The sequence below is a fragment of the Oryctolagus cuniculus genome, chromosome 2, assembly GCF_964237555.1.
Source record: "Oryctolagus cuniculus chromosome 2, mOryCun1.1, whole genome shotgun sequence".
Lineage (NCBI taxonomy): Eukaryota > Metazoa > Chordata > Mammalia > Lagomorpha > Leporidae > Oryctolagus > Oryctolagus cuniculus.
The window spans coordinates 10038911-10056719 of record NC_091433.1 but is presented as its reverse complement, the minus strand read 5'-3'; the positions used below and the strand labels follow the sequence as shown (position 1 = coordinate 10056719).

Here is a 17809-nt window from a genome sequence, read left to right as displayed (position 1 = left end):
GCCAGGACCTCAGGCGGAGGATTAACGGAAGAGAGTCAACAGCGCAGGCCCTAACACTAACTTTTAAATAAATAAAAAGAATGCTTTTTAAAACAGTTCCAGCGCCGCAGCTCAACAGGCTAATCCTCCGCCTGCGGCGCCGGCACACCGGGTTCTAGTCCCGATTGGGGCGCCAGATTCTGTCCCGGTTGCACCTCTTTCAGTCCAGCTCTCTGCTGTGGCCAGGGAGTGCAGTGGAGGATGGCCCGAGTGCTTGGGCCCTGCACTGCATGGGAGACCAGGAGAAGCACCTGGCTCCTGGCTTCGCATCAGCACAGTGGTGCATTGTATCAATCCAGAGCCTCAAAAACAATGTATTAAATTTATCTTATGGAAATAAACACACACACACACACACACACAATCCCTTCAATTTTATTTAACATTTGAAATACCTGAATATCCAAAGCAGGGAAATAGTTACACATACAAACTATTTTACATGTATAGATACAATATAGGATGATTTTAAAAGTTTTAAGAATAATACTTTATTGAGCACTTGTCATTTGCTTGGTATTCTGACAGATGTGGAATTGAGGTAAAATAAAAATAGATATGGCCATTGCTCCTGTAACACACTCTCATGTGACAGATACATTAATTTTTTAAAAAAATCCCAAAAAACTAAACTACATGAGAAAGATACATTGATCAAAAAGCAATATAATTTTATGACTCTTTAACACAAAGTAATCTACTCTTGATGGGGTGCCAGGAAGTCTTCATTGAAGAAGTAGAAGTTGTGCCAGTATTGCAGAGACTTCCAATAGAACATCATGGATTAAATGAACACATGCATTCACTTCTATTTCTTCTGACACCCCAAAGTGACATGTAAGGAAGCATTCAAGACATACAACCCAGTAAGACAAAGAAAATGGGACAGAATCACAGAACAATCAAGTCAGCAATGTTTTGGAAGCTGCAATTGTAAATGGTTGAGTGGGAACTGACTTTGTAGACCAGAAGTCATTGAAAACACAATCCTAAGCCAGTGTGTGCATAGAAAGGTACTCAAGAAATAAGCCATTTATTATAGTAGACACTTGGGAAGATTCAGAAATAGGAAGCTCTGGATAACATCTACTGAGGGTAGATGTGGTGTGGAACTGGAAACAGGAATGTTGATGACTACTTGCTGGTTTCTAAAATAATCAGAGGCAGAGTGCTCCCTTTTTGGCTCTTCAAGGAAGGCTAGCAACTAAGCCTACCATTCCCGGCACATCCAGTTCTGTTTCCCAGACCAAAAGAAAAGACCTAGATGCAGACCTTGTGAGGGCTTCACTTCACTGGCTAACAGTAATCACCACCAGTTCTACGTGCAAAGAACTTATAAACCCCATTTCTGTGTCTTACCTGGATGCATGGACATTAAAAGATAATAAGATATTTGATAAAAGCTTTAAAATCTGTGGGAAAAAAGAACATAGCAAAACAAATAGAAAAGAGGAATTTAGAAGAAGCATAAGCAATATAAGGAACTGGAAAAATAATCTTGATACACTATAATCTCCTTCAGAGACATAAGATTAAATAAAAAGATATAATAGGAAAATTCTGAGAATTTTTAAAAGAGGTTCTTAAAAATTACCAAAACAAAAAATTAAGTAAAAAAATCAACAGAAAGGTTGCAAGGAGATGAAGATATCACTTCAAAAGCAAAAAAGATGTAACAATGGGAAATAGAAAAGAAAAGCAGATTCTGAGAGTAGGAGTTTAACACTTGAAAACATTAATTTCAGAAAGTAAGTAAAATAAAAAATAAAAAAATTATCAAAGAAATTACACTCCATCTCTGAATTAAGAGTCCAAATGAAGGTGTAGCTCAATACATAAATTAAGGAAGGACATGTGTATTCCAAGAGCTACATTGCACATTATGATAGTTCAGAACTACAGACATAAGATCTTAAGAGAGTCTAGAAAGAAAAATAAAATTAATGCCACACTGCAAGGTAATCAGACAAATGAACAGTTTCAGAATGGCCTAACAAGGCAACCCTGGAATTTAAAAGCAATGAAATCATACCTTCAACATTCTAAAATATTAATATATAGTTCCATATCAGCAGCCTAGCAAGTTATATAAGTAGACTAAATATGCTTTCACATATATAGTGTCTTAAAATTTATGTACCATAGGCAGGAAAGTATTGTAAGATAGGCCCAACAGAACAAAGGCATTAATCATTAAGAAAAGGACATGGAGATCAAAACATGGATTCCACAGGAGAAAGTAATGCCCAGGATGATGGATGTCCCCAAATGATAGAGAGATATAAAAAGGAAACCTCCAGAGGCAGAGAAAATGATCAATCTGAATGATTATTTGACGTTTTCATATGTGTTAAAAACGTTCACAATTCTGTGGAATTAATTAATCTAGGAAAACCCACTAAAAAAGACAACGATTAATTCCAGGACAAAACAAAGTTATATGAAAAACAAAATGTTGTATTATATGATAACAACATACAAGGTTTGTCTATAAATATTATTTACATTAGAGGTTCAGTTATGTAACTCATTTGAGAAGACAGAGAAGCAGAGAATCAGAAGATGGGTAAATCATTAAAGATTATCAACCATGATATCTAAAATGTAGGAAATATGATATCTAAAATGTAGGAAATATATAAGCATATTATTTACAAATAACTATATGAATAATTAATCTGAGCAAGTGATGAGGCAGAAGACTTCTATCTTTTACTAAATAAACTATGGAGCTAATTTGACTTTCTAATCTATGTACCTACATTTTTTAAACTAATGTTTTAAAAAGTTAAACAGCAAGTTGAAGGTAAGGAAGAGATTTGAATATTACAAATATTTTAAGGTTACACATCAAAAAGGAAAAGACTAGAAAAATTACACATCAAAATATTAATAGTGGTTATTTTAGTTTGTGAAACTTGATTTTAAAACTTATTTCTTTCTAAGGCTTTAAAATTTCCTTTATAAATGCTATTATTTGTAATAAGAAAATAAACAGAAACAGAATAAAATGCTATACTTTGGGGAAAAAATCTTCATAAGAAATTCTCAAATATTTCTTCAAAAAAACTATAAACAGTTAAAATTTATAGTCTAATCATCCCAAGTATTTGCTTTTATTACTGTAATTTTCATTCAAGCAACATTATTTTTTGTTACTTTTTAAAAATAATAGTTAAAATAAATTAAAATTATAGAAAGATGTGCTACAGTGAATAACAGGCTTTCCATATGCACATATATATTCTGAATACTGAAATGCTATTCTAAGAAAACTCATTGAAGGCCTGCTGTTTGGCCCACATCTCATTTCAGAGTGCCTGGTTAGAATCCTGCAACTCTGCTTCCAGTGCGGCTTCCTGTCAACGTGCACCTGGGAGGCAGGAGATGATAGCTGGAGTATACCCGGGTACCCACCACCCACTTGGGGTACCTGAATCCACCTCCATTTCCAATCTAGCTTGGGAGGCAGGAGATGATAGCTGGAGTACACCCGGGTACCCGCCACCCACTTGGGGTACCTGAATCCACCTCCATTTCCAATCTAGCTTGGGAGGCAGGAGATGATGGCTGGAGTACACCCGGGTACCCGCCACCCACTTGGGGTACCTGAATCCACCTCCATTTCCAATCTAGCTTGGGAGGCAGTGGACGGTGGCTCAAGTGCTTGAGTTCCTGCTACCCACATGGGAGACCAGTATGGAGTTCCTGGCTCCTGGCTTTGGCGTGGCCCAGCTAAGGGCTGATTGGGCATTTAAGAGGTGAACCAGTGGATGGAAGATCTCTCTCTCTCTTTCTCCATCACTCTGCCTTCCAAATAACAATAATAAAAAAGGTTAAAAATCTCTATGACCCTATATTTCAAATAAACTTTCTAAAATAAGAACTGTTACATACACATTTTCATAATTCCCTTCAGTCTATAGAAACTATCAGTGATGACAAGAGTTAAATTTTTCCAAGTTGCAATTTTATTAAAAGGATCTTAATTCTGAGCAGCTATTTATTATATCTCTGTATATCTTTTAAAGTCACATACATTTAATAAAATGTCTATGGCTTCTAAATAAATATAATTTATTCCAAAGATAATAACTTTTTTCCCTTTACCAAAGGTCATAGGGAAAAGAAAAATTAATGAAGTGGGAAAGAATACGTAAATTCTAATTCTTTTTAAAATGAATAGGACCAGAGTTGTGGCATAGTAGGCTAAGACTCCTCCCATGGCACCAGCATCCCATGTGGAAGCTGGTTATTGTCCCAGCTGCTCCTCTTCCAATCCAGCTCTCTGCTAATGGGCTGAGAAAGCATTAGAAGATGGTCTAAGTGCCTAGTCCCTTGCATCCATTTGGGAGACTTGGCTCCTGGCTCCTGGCTCTGGATCAGCTCAGTTCTGGCCGGTGCGGCCACTTGGGGAGTGAAACAGCAGATGGAAGACCTTTCCCTATGCATCTCCTTCTCTGTGTCTGTAAATCCACCTCTCAAATACATAAATAAATGTTTGAAATGAATGAAAACATTTTACTTGAATCCTGAAAGCATACAGAACAATCTCTCCATAACTATCTTTTTTTTTTAAGATTTATCTATTTGAAAGTCAGAGTTACAAAGGGAGAGAAGGAGAGAGAGAGAGATAAAGAGAAAGAGAACGAGGAAACTATCTTCCATCTACTGGTACACTCCTCACATGGCCGTGACAGCTGGGGCTGGGCCAGGCCAAAGTCACAAGCCAGCAGTTTTATCCAGGTCTCCCACATGGGTGCATGGACACAAGGACTTGTGCCATCTACTGCTGCTTTCCTAGGTGCATTAGCAGAGGGCAGGATTGGAAGTTGTGCAACAGGGACTGGAACTGGTGCCCAAATGGAATCCAGGCATCACAGGAAGTGGCTCAACTCATTTCACACAATGCTGGTCCCTACAATTATCTTTTGAGAAGGACATTCCAGTATATGTGATTTTCTTCTGAACCTTTTTGGGACAACTGCTAAAATTTTGACTTCAGGAAACATAAGAGGTTGAAGAAAGGTAAAACCAGTCTTGATAATGCATCCCACTCTGAGTGAATTCAGTAGGGCAGTGTAAGAGGAGCAGACATAACTTCCCTAGGATGTATATCATTGATATTTGTTTTTATTTTGCACTTTCCTTTGTTTTAATAAATGCCACTAGACTCTCACAATTTCCCATAGAGCTCCTAGCTGTGACTTTTCTATATCAGTTTCTCCAAGTACGCTCTTCACACACTTTGCAATGCGCAGTGTCCAGTGTCTGTGTGGTTAATACACTCTCAGTCTGAGAAACTCTGAACAGGCCAGCACCGCGGCTCAATAGGCTAATCCTCCGCCTTGCAGTGCCGGCACACTGGGTTCTAGTCCCGGTCGGGGCGCCGGATTCTGTCCCGGTTGCCCCTCTTCCAGGCCAGCTCTCTGCTGTGGCCAGGGAGTGCAGTGGAGGATGGCCCAAGTCTTTGGGCCCTGCACCCCATGGGAGACCAGGAGAAGCACCTGGCTCCTGCCTTCGGATCAGCGCGGTGCGCCGGCTACAGCATGCCAGCCGCGGTGGCCATTGTCACTGTCCACTCTGCCTGTCAAAAAAAAAAAAAAAAAAAAGGAAAAAAAGAAACTCTGAACAGCTCAAAAGTTCCTTTACCAAAAAAAAAAAAAAGTCTTTTTATTTATTTTAAAGTCAGAGTGACAGAGATAGAGTGGGAGGTCTTCCATCCACTGGTTCACTCCCCAAATGCCTTCAACAGCAGAGGATGGGCCAGGCAGCAGTCAGGAGTCCTGAACTCAATCTAGGTCTCCCATGTGGGTAGTAGGGACCTGACTACTTGAGTCTGATCTAATGCCTTCTAAGGTACATTAGCAAGAAGCTGGATCAGAAGTAGAGGTGTTTGGACTCCAATTGGCACTCAGATTTAAGATGAACGCATCTTAAGTGGCACCTAAACTTGCTGTGTCACAACATTTGCCACTCAAAAGTTCTTTAATTGTCACGCCAGAGACATTGTTTCTCAGAAGTTATATTGCTTAAAATAAGCAGAGCTGCTTACTTTGGGAGTCTCAAAATAGTTTAGCAATCAAGTAATACAAACAACTATGGATACACAAAAACATAAAGTAAACAAAAGGTTTGAAAGGCATTTGCATTTAGACATTTACTGGTGTAAAACCACGTTAATTCTTTTTTCCTGAATTCCTTTAAATTATTCAGGGAACACTGGTAAAGGCAATGATCTGTGGAGACAAATCTCAGAATCTGCTCACAGACACAGCATTTACTTCTACAGCTTTCAAATAAACTCTTCCGAGCTGAAATTAAATGTTTTGTTTGCCCTTTTACTTTGGAGGAGGGTATAAACAATTTTTGGCAAAAATGCTTACACAGTAAGACCTTCATTCAAATTGTCAGGAGCAGGGAGAGAAGCAAGCCTCACAATAATCACTGTTTTGTTCTTTTGTTTAAGGGTAATGAAACCACACACATATAAGAAGATTACATGTTATTAAAAATAGGTATGCAAATATAAAACTGCAAAATTACAAGACTCCACTTGGCCTTTAAAAGAATCCACGCTTGTTCTGCCTTTGAAAGAAAACAATATTTGCCAAGAATCAAGACAGTCATCAGAAAATGGAATGCAAATAGAGAGAAACCAGGGCAGAATAACTGCAGCAGATTGGTCAGTGCTACTCATTCTAATGAAAGCATATAATAGTGTGTTAGTGCCCAGAGTCCAGAGCAAAGGACAGCACACACCCTCAGTGCTGACTGCCAGGTGTTACTCAGTCTGCACCAGGCAGCCCTAAACAAACTATGCCAGCACTAGTCTTTCAGTTTCTTGAATGCAACATTCTCTTCCATGCTTGGCACATGTTGTTCCCCTCAATATTTTCTCCATCACTGTGCTGCTTAGGTTTCAGGCCTCAGCTTCCTTTACTCCACATCTAAATTAGGTGCTTCCTCCCAATTACTATCTAAGAACTTGTGATCTTCCACAGTGTATCTAACACTCCATGATGATAAGTATGTTGTATTGGTATAATGTCCTTCCCCAGTAAGCCATACACATTTCATGAAGGCAGAGGTCCAGTCCATTTCACACAATATACACACAGTGTCTGGTACAAAACTAGGAATATTTAGTGGAATTAAGCAGATCGAGAGTTTCATTTCTGGTTGTCCTCACTTCACATCTGCACAAACTTCATTAAGAATAGGCTCTCCCACCAGCTAAGTTGAACCATAAAAACTAACATCTAACAATGGAGGTTACCTATTGATCTGTAAAACCCACTGGGGAGTAGGGGTATGGATGTAAGTAGCAGTGTTGTGTTTTGGGCATAGGTGGGGATGCAAGGGTGTTTCTTTTAGTACAATCATGCAGGCCAGTAACCTGCCACTTTCTTTGCATTCTAGAGATCCGCCTGACTGCTTTTCTTCCTATTGACACTAACTCTCATCTTGACCAGTGTCTGTTTCCTTTTACACTTAGCACAAAACACAGTTACAGCTCTGCTTTCACCTCTGTGGTAGTTGGCCCCTTGACACCTGCTGATCCCTTGCCTCCTACTAGTCAAATCTCTTAACTGTCAGATCCCTCCCAAACTGAGCAGAGCTGACCTATGCAGCTTCTAGGACACTGTGGAAATGATGCCATCGAATTGAGACCACGTCATGTAAGGCAATGAGGCATCCATCATGAACTTTTATCATTCACTCTGGGCAATATCAGCAGCCACATTGTGGGAAAGCCTGAGTCATGGTTGGTGTGGCCATGAATGGAACTCTGCCAAAAGCCCACACTACTGTGCCAGCCACATGACAGAGCCAGCTCCAGCCCTCATCATTCAGATGACTGCTACCCATGATAGATCCCAAATCCTAATCCAAAGAAACTGTGTGAGATAATAATTTTTGTTTGAAGCTGCTAGATGTTGAGGTAACTTCTTATGAAGCAATAGATAATATAACCTCTCATTGCTTAAGTTCACACAGTTCTCAGAAATTTTCACCGTTAATAATATAAACAAAATAAATAATTCATTTAAAAAATTATCCTCAAAGTTCCTTCTCATTTTCTGTTATATCCTATAGGGAAAATTTTTTAACCCTTTGAATGGCATGATTCATTTTATTTTTGGGAAAAAAATTTTTGTGTATTAAATAGAGGTCAGGATTTTCAGAAAGGGATTAGATAGAGGAGATGGTATATTGGCCACAGTGATGTCCTAACGATCAGGAGTACGAAGATGAAGAAACAAGTACAGGAGTGAAAGAATGCTAGTTTCTTCCATTTGCTACCACCTCTACTGAGGTCCAGTTCAAAGAAAAAGTGTAATGATCAGAGTGTGGGAAGATAAGAAAATATACAGTATGATACATCAAGAGGCAGTAGAGTTTTTACAGGTAAGAAAAAGACAAAAAATGTTAAGTGGCAGCACTCAGGTAGCAAGATAATGTGCTTCTTAAAATTCCATTTTATTTTATTTACTTGAGAGGCAGAGAGACACAGAGACAGAGAAAACGCCCATTGGCTGGTTCACTCCCCAAATGCTCACAAGGGCTGGTGCTGGGTCAGTCAAAGCTGGGAGTTAGTAACTCAATCCAAGTCTCCCATAAAGGTAGCAGGGACCCAACTACTTGAGCCATCACTGCTGCTTCCTCGGGTGCATGTTAGCAGGAAACTTGGTTTGGGAGCAGAGGCAGGACTTGAACCCAGCCACTCTGATATGAGAATGTGGGCATCCCAAATAGCGTATTTACCACTAGGCCAAATGCCCCAATGAGATAATTTTAAATAGGCATCTGCAGAAGCACTAATCTTCTTTAATCTTTGTAGAGAAGGATTCTCAATGTGTTCTTTTTTTTTTTTTGAAAAAAATCCTTGCCATAATACATATGAACACAAGACTCCAATGACAAACAGAGATTTCTGAAAATTCCTAAAGGTGATGGTGGACATGTTTTTTCCCTTCCCAAAGCCAAAAATAATTTTCCTAAGAATTTTGAACTTGAGTTTTTTTAACTATTAAATTTCTCTTAGTCTTATGCTGCATCCACTTCCTTTTTCAAGGTCCTTTAAGTTTCATTCTCTATTGGTAACAGTTAATAATCTTAACTTGAACTTGAACTAGAGCTTCTAAGAACTTTTCTTTCAAGAGAAATCAAGGACATAAAGAAGGAAAGTTCTTCTTAATCATAATCTAGTGGATTCTAATCTTAAACAGTGAACACCATTGCAACTCTTAGCATAACATTGAAAGACAACAAGACCTGCATATAGAGATAGTTAGAAAATTAAGTTGAATGTTGGCTAGAAGCAAATAAAACAAAACAAACAGCAACCAGCCCAAACTCTAATAACATTTATAAAGCCATCAACACAAATCATTAACAGTCATTAAGGAGCCTTTCAAACTCCTTTAGATAAAAGAAATAATCAAAAAGACAACAAAAATCTCTTTCCTCACTTCTTTGCCAGCTTTTGATCTGTTTTGTCTTTTTATTCTTATACACTACTGAAGGGAATGTAAGTTAGTATAGCCCCTATGGAGAACCAGTATAATTTATCATATGTTCCAGCTATCCCACTTCTGTGTATTTTCAAAGGAAATAAAATCAGTACATCGAAGAACACTCCTATGCTCATTGCAGTACTATTCACAATAGCCAGATATGGAATCAACTTAAGTGCTCACTGATGGATAAATGACTAAATAAATGTAGTATATATACATATACAATGGAATATTATTCAGCTAAAAAGGAGAATGAAATACTGTCATTTGCAGCAAAATGGATGGAACTGGAATATATCATGTTACTTCAAATAAGCTAGTTACAGAAAGACAAATACCACAAGTCCCTCTCTTATATGTGAATATTTTTTTTTTTTTGGTTTTGTTTTTAAAAGTTGATCTAAATGTAGAACTGTGATTAATACAGAGGCTGGAAAGGATTTGCAGGAGGGAAAAGAGAGAGAGGTTGGATAACATGTACCCAAACAGGTAGAAGGAATATGTTAAGTGATTCACAGTACAGTGGGTGACTATGATTCACAATAGCCCAGTATCTTTCATGAAGAACCAGAAGAAAAGAGTTCAAACGCTTCAAAGAAATAAGGAAATGAAAATATTAATTACAATGATTTGATCAATACAAAAGGTATGAATGTCTTAAAATAATACCATACCCCATAAATATGTATACACTTATTACATACCAATAAATGGATAAAACTTCTGAAATATTTTTAGAAAATTAAAATTAATTAAAAGTCAAGAAACTTTTTATAAACAAAATCCAGAAACAGAACAAAATGGCTAGCTATCAGATCAGTATCATCAGCTTAGCCCTATATCACTAGCTCGCTGCCAATACTAATATTCTAGAGTTTAAAGACTAAATTTTCTAGAGAATTCTTACTTAACTTTACAGAAATAAAAATGCAGAAATTTTACAAAGTAAGACATGATTTTGGTTTGGTGCTGGATACTGAGACAGAACCCATCAGAGTTCAGCTGCTCTTGAATCCCTGCTCCACAGATTGTGAGGTAACACACATTTGCTGTTGCTTTAAGCTTCTCAGTTTTGGGATAATTTGTTGTATAGCAAGAGATAACTACTATCTCTTATCACTCAAGTTAACAATTTGCTAGATTTTTCAATATTAATATAAAAGGCAATAGGATATATTATATCAAGATATATAAAAGAATCACTAACTTATTTTATACACAGAACATCTAACAAATGAAAATAAGTATGTTGATAGAAATTCTTCAGATATCATTAACAATCTGTAAACACTGATCCTGTAAGATCAACAGGCTGATTATTTTTCCCAGCTTGGTTCAAATTTCATTAAGAGCTGTTTTTCATCTTAAAGACACTACTACAAAATATCACCCTGTCAAGATTCTATGATGTAACAGAAGAAAACTCAGGAAGGAGACTGATCAACAGAAATTCTAGATTGAAACTACTGCAAATTGTGAATGCAAATATTCCAACAAATATTTGTTTTAGTATTTCTGTACTTGACAGAACTCTAGAGAAGTGACTTATAGTACACATGTTTAAGTCCACTCTTTGTCCTCCAGCATATCCCAAAAGAGGATTTTTCTTAAGCTGTAGGTCAAAGGAGGTGGATTTATATCAAGCCTCAAAGGGAAAGTATGATATTTCACAAAAATGATTTTTGTTAATAAATATATAAAAGATTTTATAGTAGACATAGGTGCTACTTAGTGCTCCCAAAAACCAGTGAGGTGAGCAGTCAAACTGGTATATTATATAAGGAAACATTTTTAAAAGTCACCCACCCTTCGACCTCTTTCTCTCTGCCTCTCCTCCTCTCTTTGTGTAACTCTGACTTTCAAATAAAAAATAAATAAATCTTTAAAAGATAAATAAATAAGTAAAAGTCACCTACCCTTAAGAGGATCATGCTCTGCTCTCATAATATCAATAAGGGAATTTTCCAAAGAGTGCATGTTCAAACTGTCATACATTCTGCTTCGATCCTGGAAGAAAAGAAAAGAAAACAAATTTACAACCTGCACGATATTATTGAAGCATGATTACAAAAATATGATCTAAATCCTCTTATATCAAATAAGACACTTGATTAATCTATTATCAACTAATTTGTATCCCAAGAAAATTCCAATAACACTATCTCAGGAGTTACAATCTCTCTTGTATTGCAGGACAAGTTTCAATACATTTATCTCTAAAATCTCATCAGAAGCAATTGAATTTCACTGGTAGTATTAAGGGAATAAGTAAAACAATTTCCATTGTTGTTACTCTTTTTAAAGATACCTTTAGTGCTATACAAACAAAATGCATTTTTGTTCTTTATTTAATTTCTAAACTCTCTCACACATCTAGGGAGACACTGGCACTTGAAAAATAAATGTCTAGGGAAAGGGAAGAATTTAATTCCATAGTTGCACCATACTTTAAACATCTATCAAACTCTTGTTATTTGACTTGGTAGTCTGAGTTCCATAATAATGAATGCCTAAACGTCATACACAGTAAGAATCAAAAGCATGAGACACAAAATCCAAACAGACTAAAGCCTAGAATGTTCATATTCAAATCTCACTTTGTGTGTTGGCCTCAAATCCCTCCACGTGCTTACTAGATAGAATTTGATTATTTAAAGCCTGCAATTTTATATTGTATTCTACTCAACACATATTAAATGTACATAAAAAAACAGGGAACCACCAGAGCCAGCCCTGTCCCATCCCCTTTAAATAGCCTAGGGGTCCTTTCCACTTGTGTGTGTGTGTGTTCGCATACATTTGAAGGGGCTTCAAAATGGAAAATGTGTACTATCTTTTAATTTCATTTTTCATGAACTTTTTGAGGCCCCTTTGTATATGTGGGGAAGGCAGAAGGCTACTACCACAGAAAATGGAAAGGGGAGAATCAGAAAATAAGCAGAGGAAAGAAAAAAGAAGTCCCACAAAAATTAATATAGCACATTTCTTAGCCTTGGTCCACAAACTTTAGGAGAAAACCCATCTCTGAGATTATATACAACCTACTGTATGTGAGTGTATATATAAAAATTTTTCTGAAGAAAACGTTTATAGCTTTCAAAGGTTTTCTAAAGGGGTCCACCATCCAGGGAAGATTCAGAACCAGTCCTTTAAAAGTCTGAAGGAAAACATAAGCTTTCCTGAAAGTATGTTCATTTATTTACTCTACTTTGATGTTTAAATCAGGGTTGTAAGCTTTTTAAGCTAGGGGTCCAGAATCAGTATTGTAGACTAAACATGGTGCTGTCAAGGAATTAAAAAGGGTGAAAAGTAACAATGAGTGATGGCAAGAATGCCAGAATACAGGCTCTTACTCCAGCACTATCCCAATTAACTGTATCAGCACGCTAACTGATTTGTACTGAGGGACCCCTGAGGTGTAACACACCCATCAGTATCAGCTGTTCACTAGCACAGGGACCTTCACTGGTGAGGTCAACACAATGTGCTGTAACAGTGGTTCTCAAACTTCAGCATGTTTCAGAATCATTTGGAGGGCTGGTGAAACACAGATGCTGGGGCACATCAATGGAGTTTGATTTAGCAGATCTGTACTGGCATCTGAGAATCTGTGGTTCTAAGATTCCCAGGTGAGGCCAGCACTGCGCCTCAATAGGCTAATCCTCTGCCTGCGGCGGCAGCACAGGTTCTAGTCCCTGTCGGGGCACCAGATTCTGTCCCGGTTGCCCCTCCTCCAGGCCAGCTCTCTGCTGTGGCCTGGGAGTGCAGTGGAGGATGGCCCAAGTGCTTGGGCCCTGCACCCCATGGGAGACCAGGAGAAGCACCTGGCTCCAGGCTTAGGATCAGCGCGGTGTGCAGCGGCCATTGGAGGGTGAACCAATGGCAAAGGAAGACCTTTCTCTCTCACTGTCCACTCTGCCTGTCAAAAAAAAATAAAAAATAAAAATAAAAGAAGATTCCCAGGTGAAACTGATGCTGCTGGCCCAGAGACCACACTTTAAAAAGTACTGCATTCCTTGATCCTGTAAGTCCCCAAATCTCTTTAGGCTCTGGTTCCATCTTCTAGGAAACAAAATAACCACCTAATAGTAAATGACACTTAAAGTCAACTTCACAAATTATAGAAAAGAAAAAGACTCAAAGTACTGTACAAAAAATGAAATAAAACTAGAAAAGAGAAGAAGGTTCTTGGGCAAAAACCACCCACAATTTTAGCAATGTATCCAAATATTTCCATCTTCCCTGCTTCCAATATTCTGCATTCACAATTTTCCTGTATCCCACTAAACGTCTACGTTACTTAAGGCTAGGGCAATTCTAAGTGGAGAATATAGCTCACTCTCCAATGTCCACACAACTTTATCTGTAGCATAAAAATTTTGTCAAAATGTGTAAGTTGAGTTCTTTAAGAGCAAAAACTGAACTTTTAAGTGCTTACTATAAAGGACTATAAAGCCTTCTTAGAATTCTCCATGGAAAAGGTAGTTAAATGATAACTAACCTGAGACAAGAATTAGATATTTATGTGGTTTTGTTATCAACCTGAATTTCTATCCAATCAAATGGAAGACTAAGTACTATTATATTCAAAGTTCCAAGACATATTTCAAATAGAACTATAAAATATACTCTTATGATACAAATTTATGTTCATACAACTAAGACAGGAAACTCCTCAGAAGGTAGGATGTACCATGTAGACTCTAAGAATATATTTTAAAGACTTTAAAATACTTCATATTCTACTTTTCCTAAATTATTGCAAAAAAATTGTATTATAGTTCAGGCATATCTGTTCAGATTGATGATTTTGAAGATAATCATTCTATGCCCCGTCATCAGCCAACTTATGAACTGAATGGTAACTATTAACATCACCCAAAGGGTATTTCTGAAGTAACTTTCTTTTTCTAGAGGCAAGGAGTATGATCTTGCCATAGAGCATGATAAAATTCCTGAAATACTTCTACAGTAACTGTTAATGCATCAAGGGCAATATATAAAGTACAAAAAGGAATTTTGTTTTAAGAACAAGATTTTTTAATTTATTTGAAAGCCAGAAGTATAGAGAGGGAGAGACAGAGAGAGACAGAGATCCTCCAGCTGCTGATTCACTCCCCAAATGGTCACGACAGCCAGGCCTGTGCTAGGCAGAAGCTAAGAGCCCAGAGCTTCCTCTGGGTCTTCCATGTGGGGGCAGGGGCCCAAACACTTGAGCTATCTTTTGCTGCTTTCCCTTTCGCAGGAGCATTAGCAAGGAGTTGGAGCGGAAGTGAAGCAAATAGGACTTGAACTAGCATCCCTATGGGAGCCTATATGGGATGGTAATATTGCAGGTGGCAGCTTTATCCACTACACCAGCCCCTGAAAGGCAAAACTCTTAAGCTGTTCAGTCAATGTCAGTGGCCACTATATAATCAACTGAATTGTTACTCAAAAAATGTTGATTGTAATTTTCTTAATTTTTATTTTCTTTATTTGAAAAAGCAGAGAGGCAGAGATATCTCCCATCTGCTATTTCAATCCCCAAACTGCTTTAACAGATGAGGCTGGGCTAAGCCAGAAGCCAAGTGCTGGGAACTCAAATCTGAGTCTCCCCTGTGGGTGGCAGGGATCTAACCACCTGAGCCATCACCTGCTGCCCCTGAGTGTGCATGCTAGAAGGAAGCCAGAACCAATAGCAGAACTTGTACTGGAACCCAGGCGTCCCAAGTCATTATGTTAACTGCTACTTCAGTTTGAATGTCGATTTCCACACAATCTTAACCAAAAGGCTGAGAAACGATAAATGTCTATTTCCAACTGAATCAGCAAGATACTCAACTGTAAGGTCCCTTATTTCCTTTTTTAGATCAAGTCTTTATGAACCAAACTCCTAATTTAGGTAACTAACAAACAAAACCAAAAGACCCAGTAAAGTTTAGTTTAGTTTAGTTTAGTTATACTTTGTTAAGCTCAGCCACATCTCACGTGCTTTTCAAAAGTTTGGAGCAAAGCACTCTTGACACCGCAAAATTACTTTTCGAATTTAACAGAATCTATATGCTCATATGCAAAAGATACATATACATATATAATTGCATTATGTCATAGACATCAAAATTTGACAGGAAACAAGTGTCTGTTTTCTTTTGAAATAAGGATATTATAAACATTTGTGTTCATGCACACTGTCATTGGTTTAAAAACTAAACTGAAATCCTGAGGCAATTTTAAAGGAACCATGAATACACTAATGCTGATTAGCAGTAATAAATATGGAAAACCAAAGTATATTTATATTTACTACTACATAGTTATTTGAAAACAGCCAAAATAAGAATTTCTGAGGAAAAGTATTTTAAGGTATGAAAATGATCTGGCAGAGAATCAAACCAAATGGGCTTTTAGAAACAGATAACTCCAGATTGTCAAAAAGGAAAATTAGAACACATGCTAGAAAAACTATCACCTCTTATATTCTACTACGTATTTTGTTGTTCCTCAACTCAGACATCTGCCATGAACACTTTATATAATAGTCTTGGAAATGCTGAGAAGGGCTGGTATTGTGGTTCAGTGGAAACTGATCAATGGCCTGCCACGCTGGCATCCTATATGGGCACCTGTTTGAGTCTCCACTGCTCCACTTCCTGTCCAGCTCCCTGCTGATGGCCTGGGAAGAGCAGCCAAACATGATCAAGTACTTGGGCCCTGGTGCTCACATGAGAGACCCAGAGGAAGCTCCTTGCTCCTATGTGGCTCAGTTCTGGCTGTTACAGCCATCTGAGGAGTGAGCCAGCAAATGGAAGATCTCTCTATCTCTGTAATTCTTTCAAATAAACAAATAAATCTTTAAAAAATAAAAAAAGAAATGTTGAAAAATGTGGGAACCAACACTTGAAGGCAACCTAAGGAAAAAATTAGACATGCTGAAAAATAAATAAGAAGGGTAATGTGCAACATCCAAATTAGCACAATAAAAGAACTCCAACTCAATTAGGACATTTTTGGATGGAATATTTTGTTAGTTTGCAGCATTCAAAACAGCATCTTATTTCAGAAGAAGTGATCAAATACAACCTTTTGAGGTACCTTTCTTTGAAGAGAGAGAACTTCCACTTTGACTATGACCTTGTCTAAATAAGAGCGGAGTCGGCGAACTCAAGAGGCTTCTATAGCCCTGGCAGCTCATGACAAGAGCCTCGGGTGATTACTGATGCCATAAATAAAGAGTGTTAATTGTTAAATCAACAACAGGAGTCACTGCGCACTTACTCCCCATGTAGGATCTCTGTCCTAATGTGCTATACTATGTGAATTAATGGTATAACTAGTACTCAAACAGTACTTTATACTTTGTGTTTCTGTGTGGGTGCAAACCATTGAAATCTTTACTTAGTATATACTAAATTGATCTTCTGTATATAAAGATAATTTAAAATGAATACTGATGTGAATGGGATGGGAGAGGGAGTGGGAGATGGGATGGTTGCAGGTGGGAGGGTGGTTATGGGGAGAAAAAGCCTCTATAATCCAAAAGTTGTACTTTGGAAATTTATATTTATTAAATAAAAGTTAAAAAAAATAAAAAAAAACCATAAATACAACCTTTTTCTTTTGAAAATGAGGTATTCTCCCAAAGAAAAAGGAAGTTATGGGGCCAGTATTGTGGTCCAATGGACTAGATCAGTGCTTGTAATGCTGGCATCCTATATGAGCACTAGTTCTAGTCCTAGTTTCTCCACTTCTGACCCAGCTTCCTGCTACTGCACCTGGTAAAGCAATGGAAGATGGCCTAAGTGCCTGGCCACGGCTATCTACCTGGGAGACCGGGATGGATTTCCAGGCTCCTGGCTTTGGCCTGGCCCATCTGGGGAGTGAATCAGTGGATGAAGATTCTCTCTATGTCTCTTCTCCCTCTCTCTCTGTAAGTCTTTCAAATAAAAAATAAATTTTTAAAAAATAGGAGCTGACGTTGTGGCACAGCAGGTTTAACTGCTGCCTGCAATGCCACCATTCCATGTGAGAGCCGGTTTACAAGCAGGCTGTTCCACTTCTGATCCAGCTCATTGCTGATGCACCTGGGAAAGCAGCAGACGTTCCTGTCACCCAGCTGGAACACCCAGATGGAAAAACACATTATAAGGAAAACTTTCTATCCTCATACTTAATTATATACCAGATGCTTGAACATGTATTCTTCTGCCTAAGTAGAAAACATCAGATTTTTTTTTAAGATTTATTTATTTATTTTAAAGAGTTAC

The 17809-nt window shown here is 37.8% G+C and overlaps 1 protein-coding gene across 6 annotated transcripts in view; it reads right to left on the bottom strand.

The window, feature by feature from the left end:
• The window catches only part of CPEB2 (cytoplasmic polyadenylation element binding protein 2), a 71056-nt gene that overhangs the window by 43845 nt on the left and 9402 nt on the right, over nucleotides 1-17809 (bottom strand). For all 6 annotated transcript variants that reach the window (XM_051830096.2, XM_051830101.2, XM_051830084.2 and 3 more), the window contains one exon: nucleotides 11480-11570. In XM_051830096.2, the coding sequence (XP_051686056.2) occupies nucleotides 11480-11570 (91 nt within the window). The remainder of the gene's footprint in view (nucleotides 1-11479; nucleotides 11571-17809) is intronic.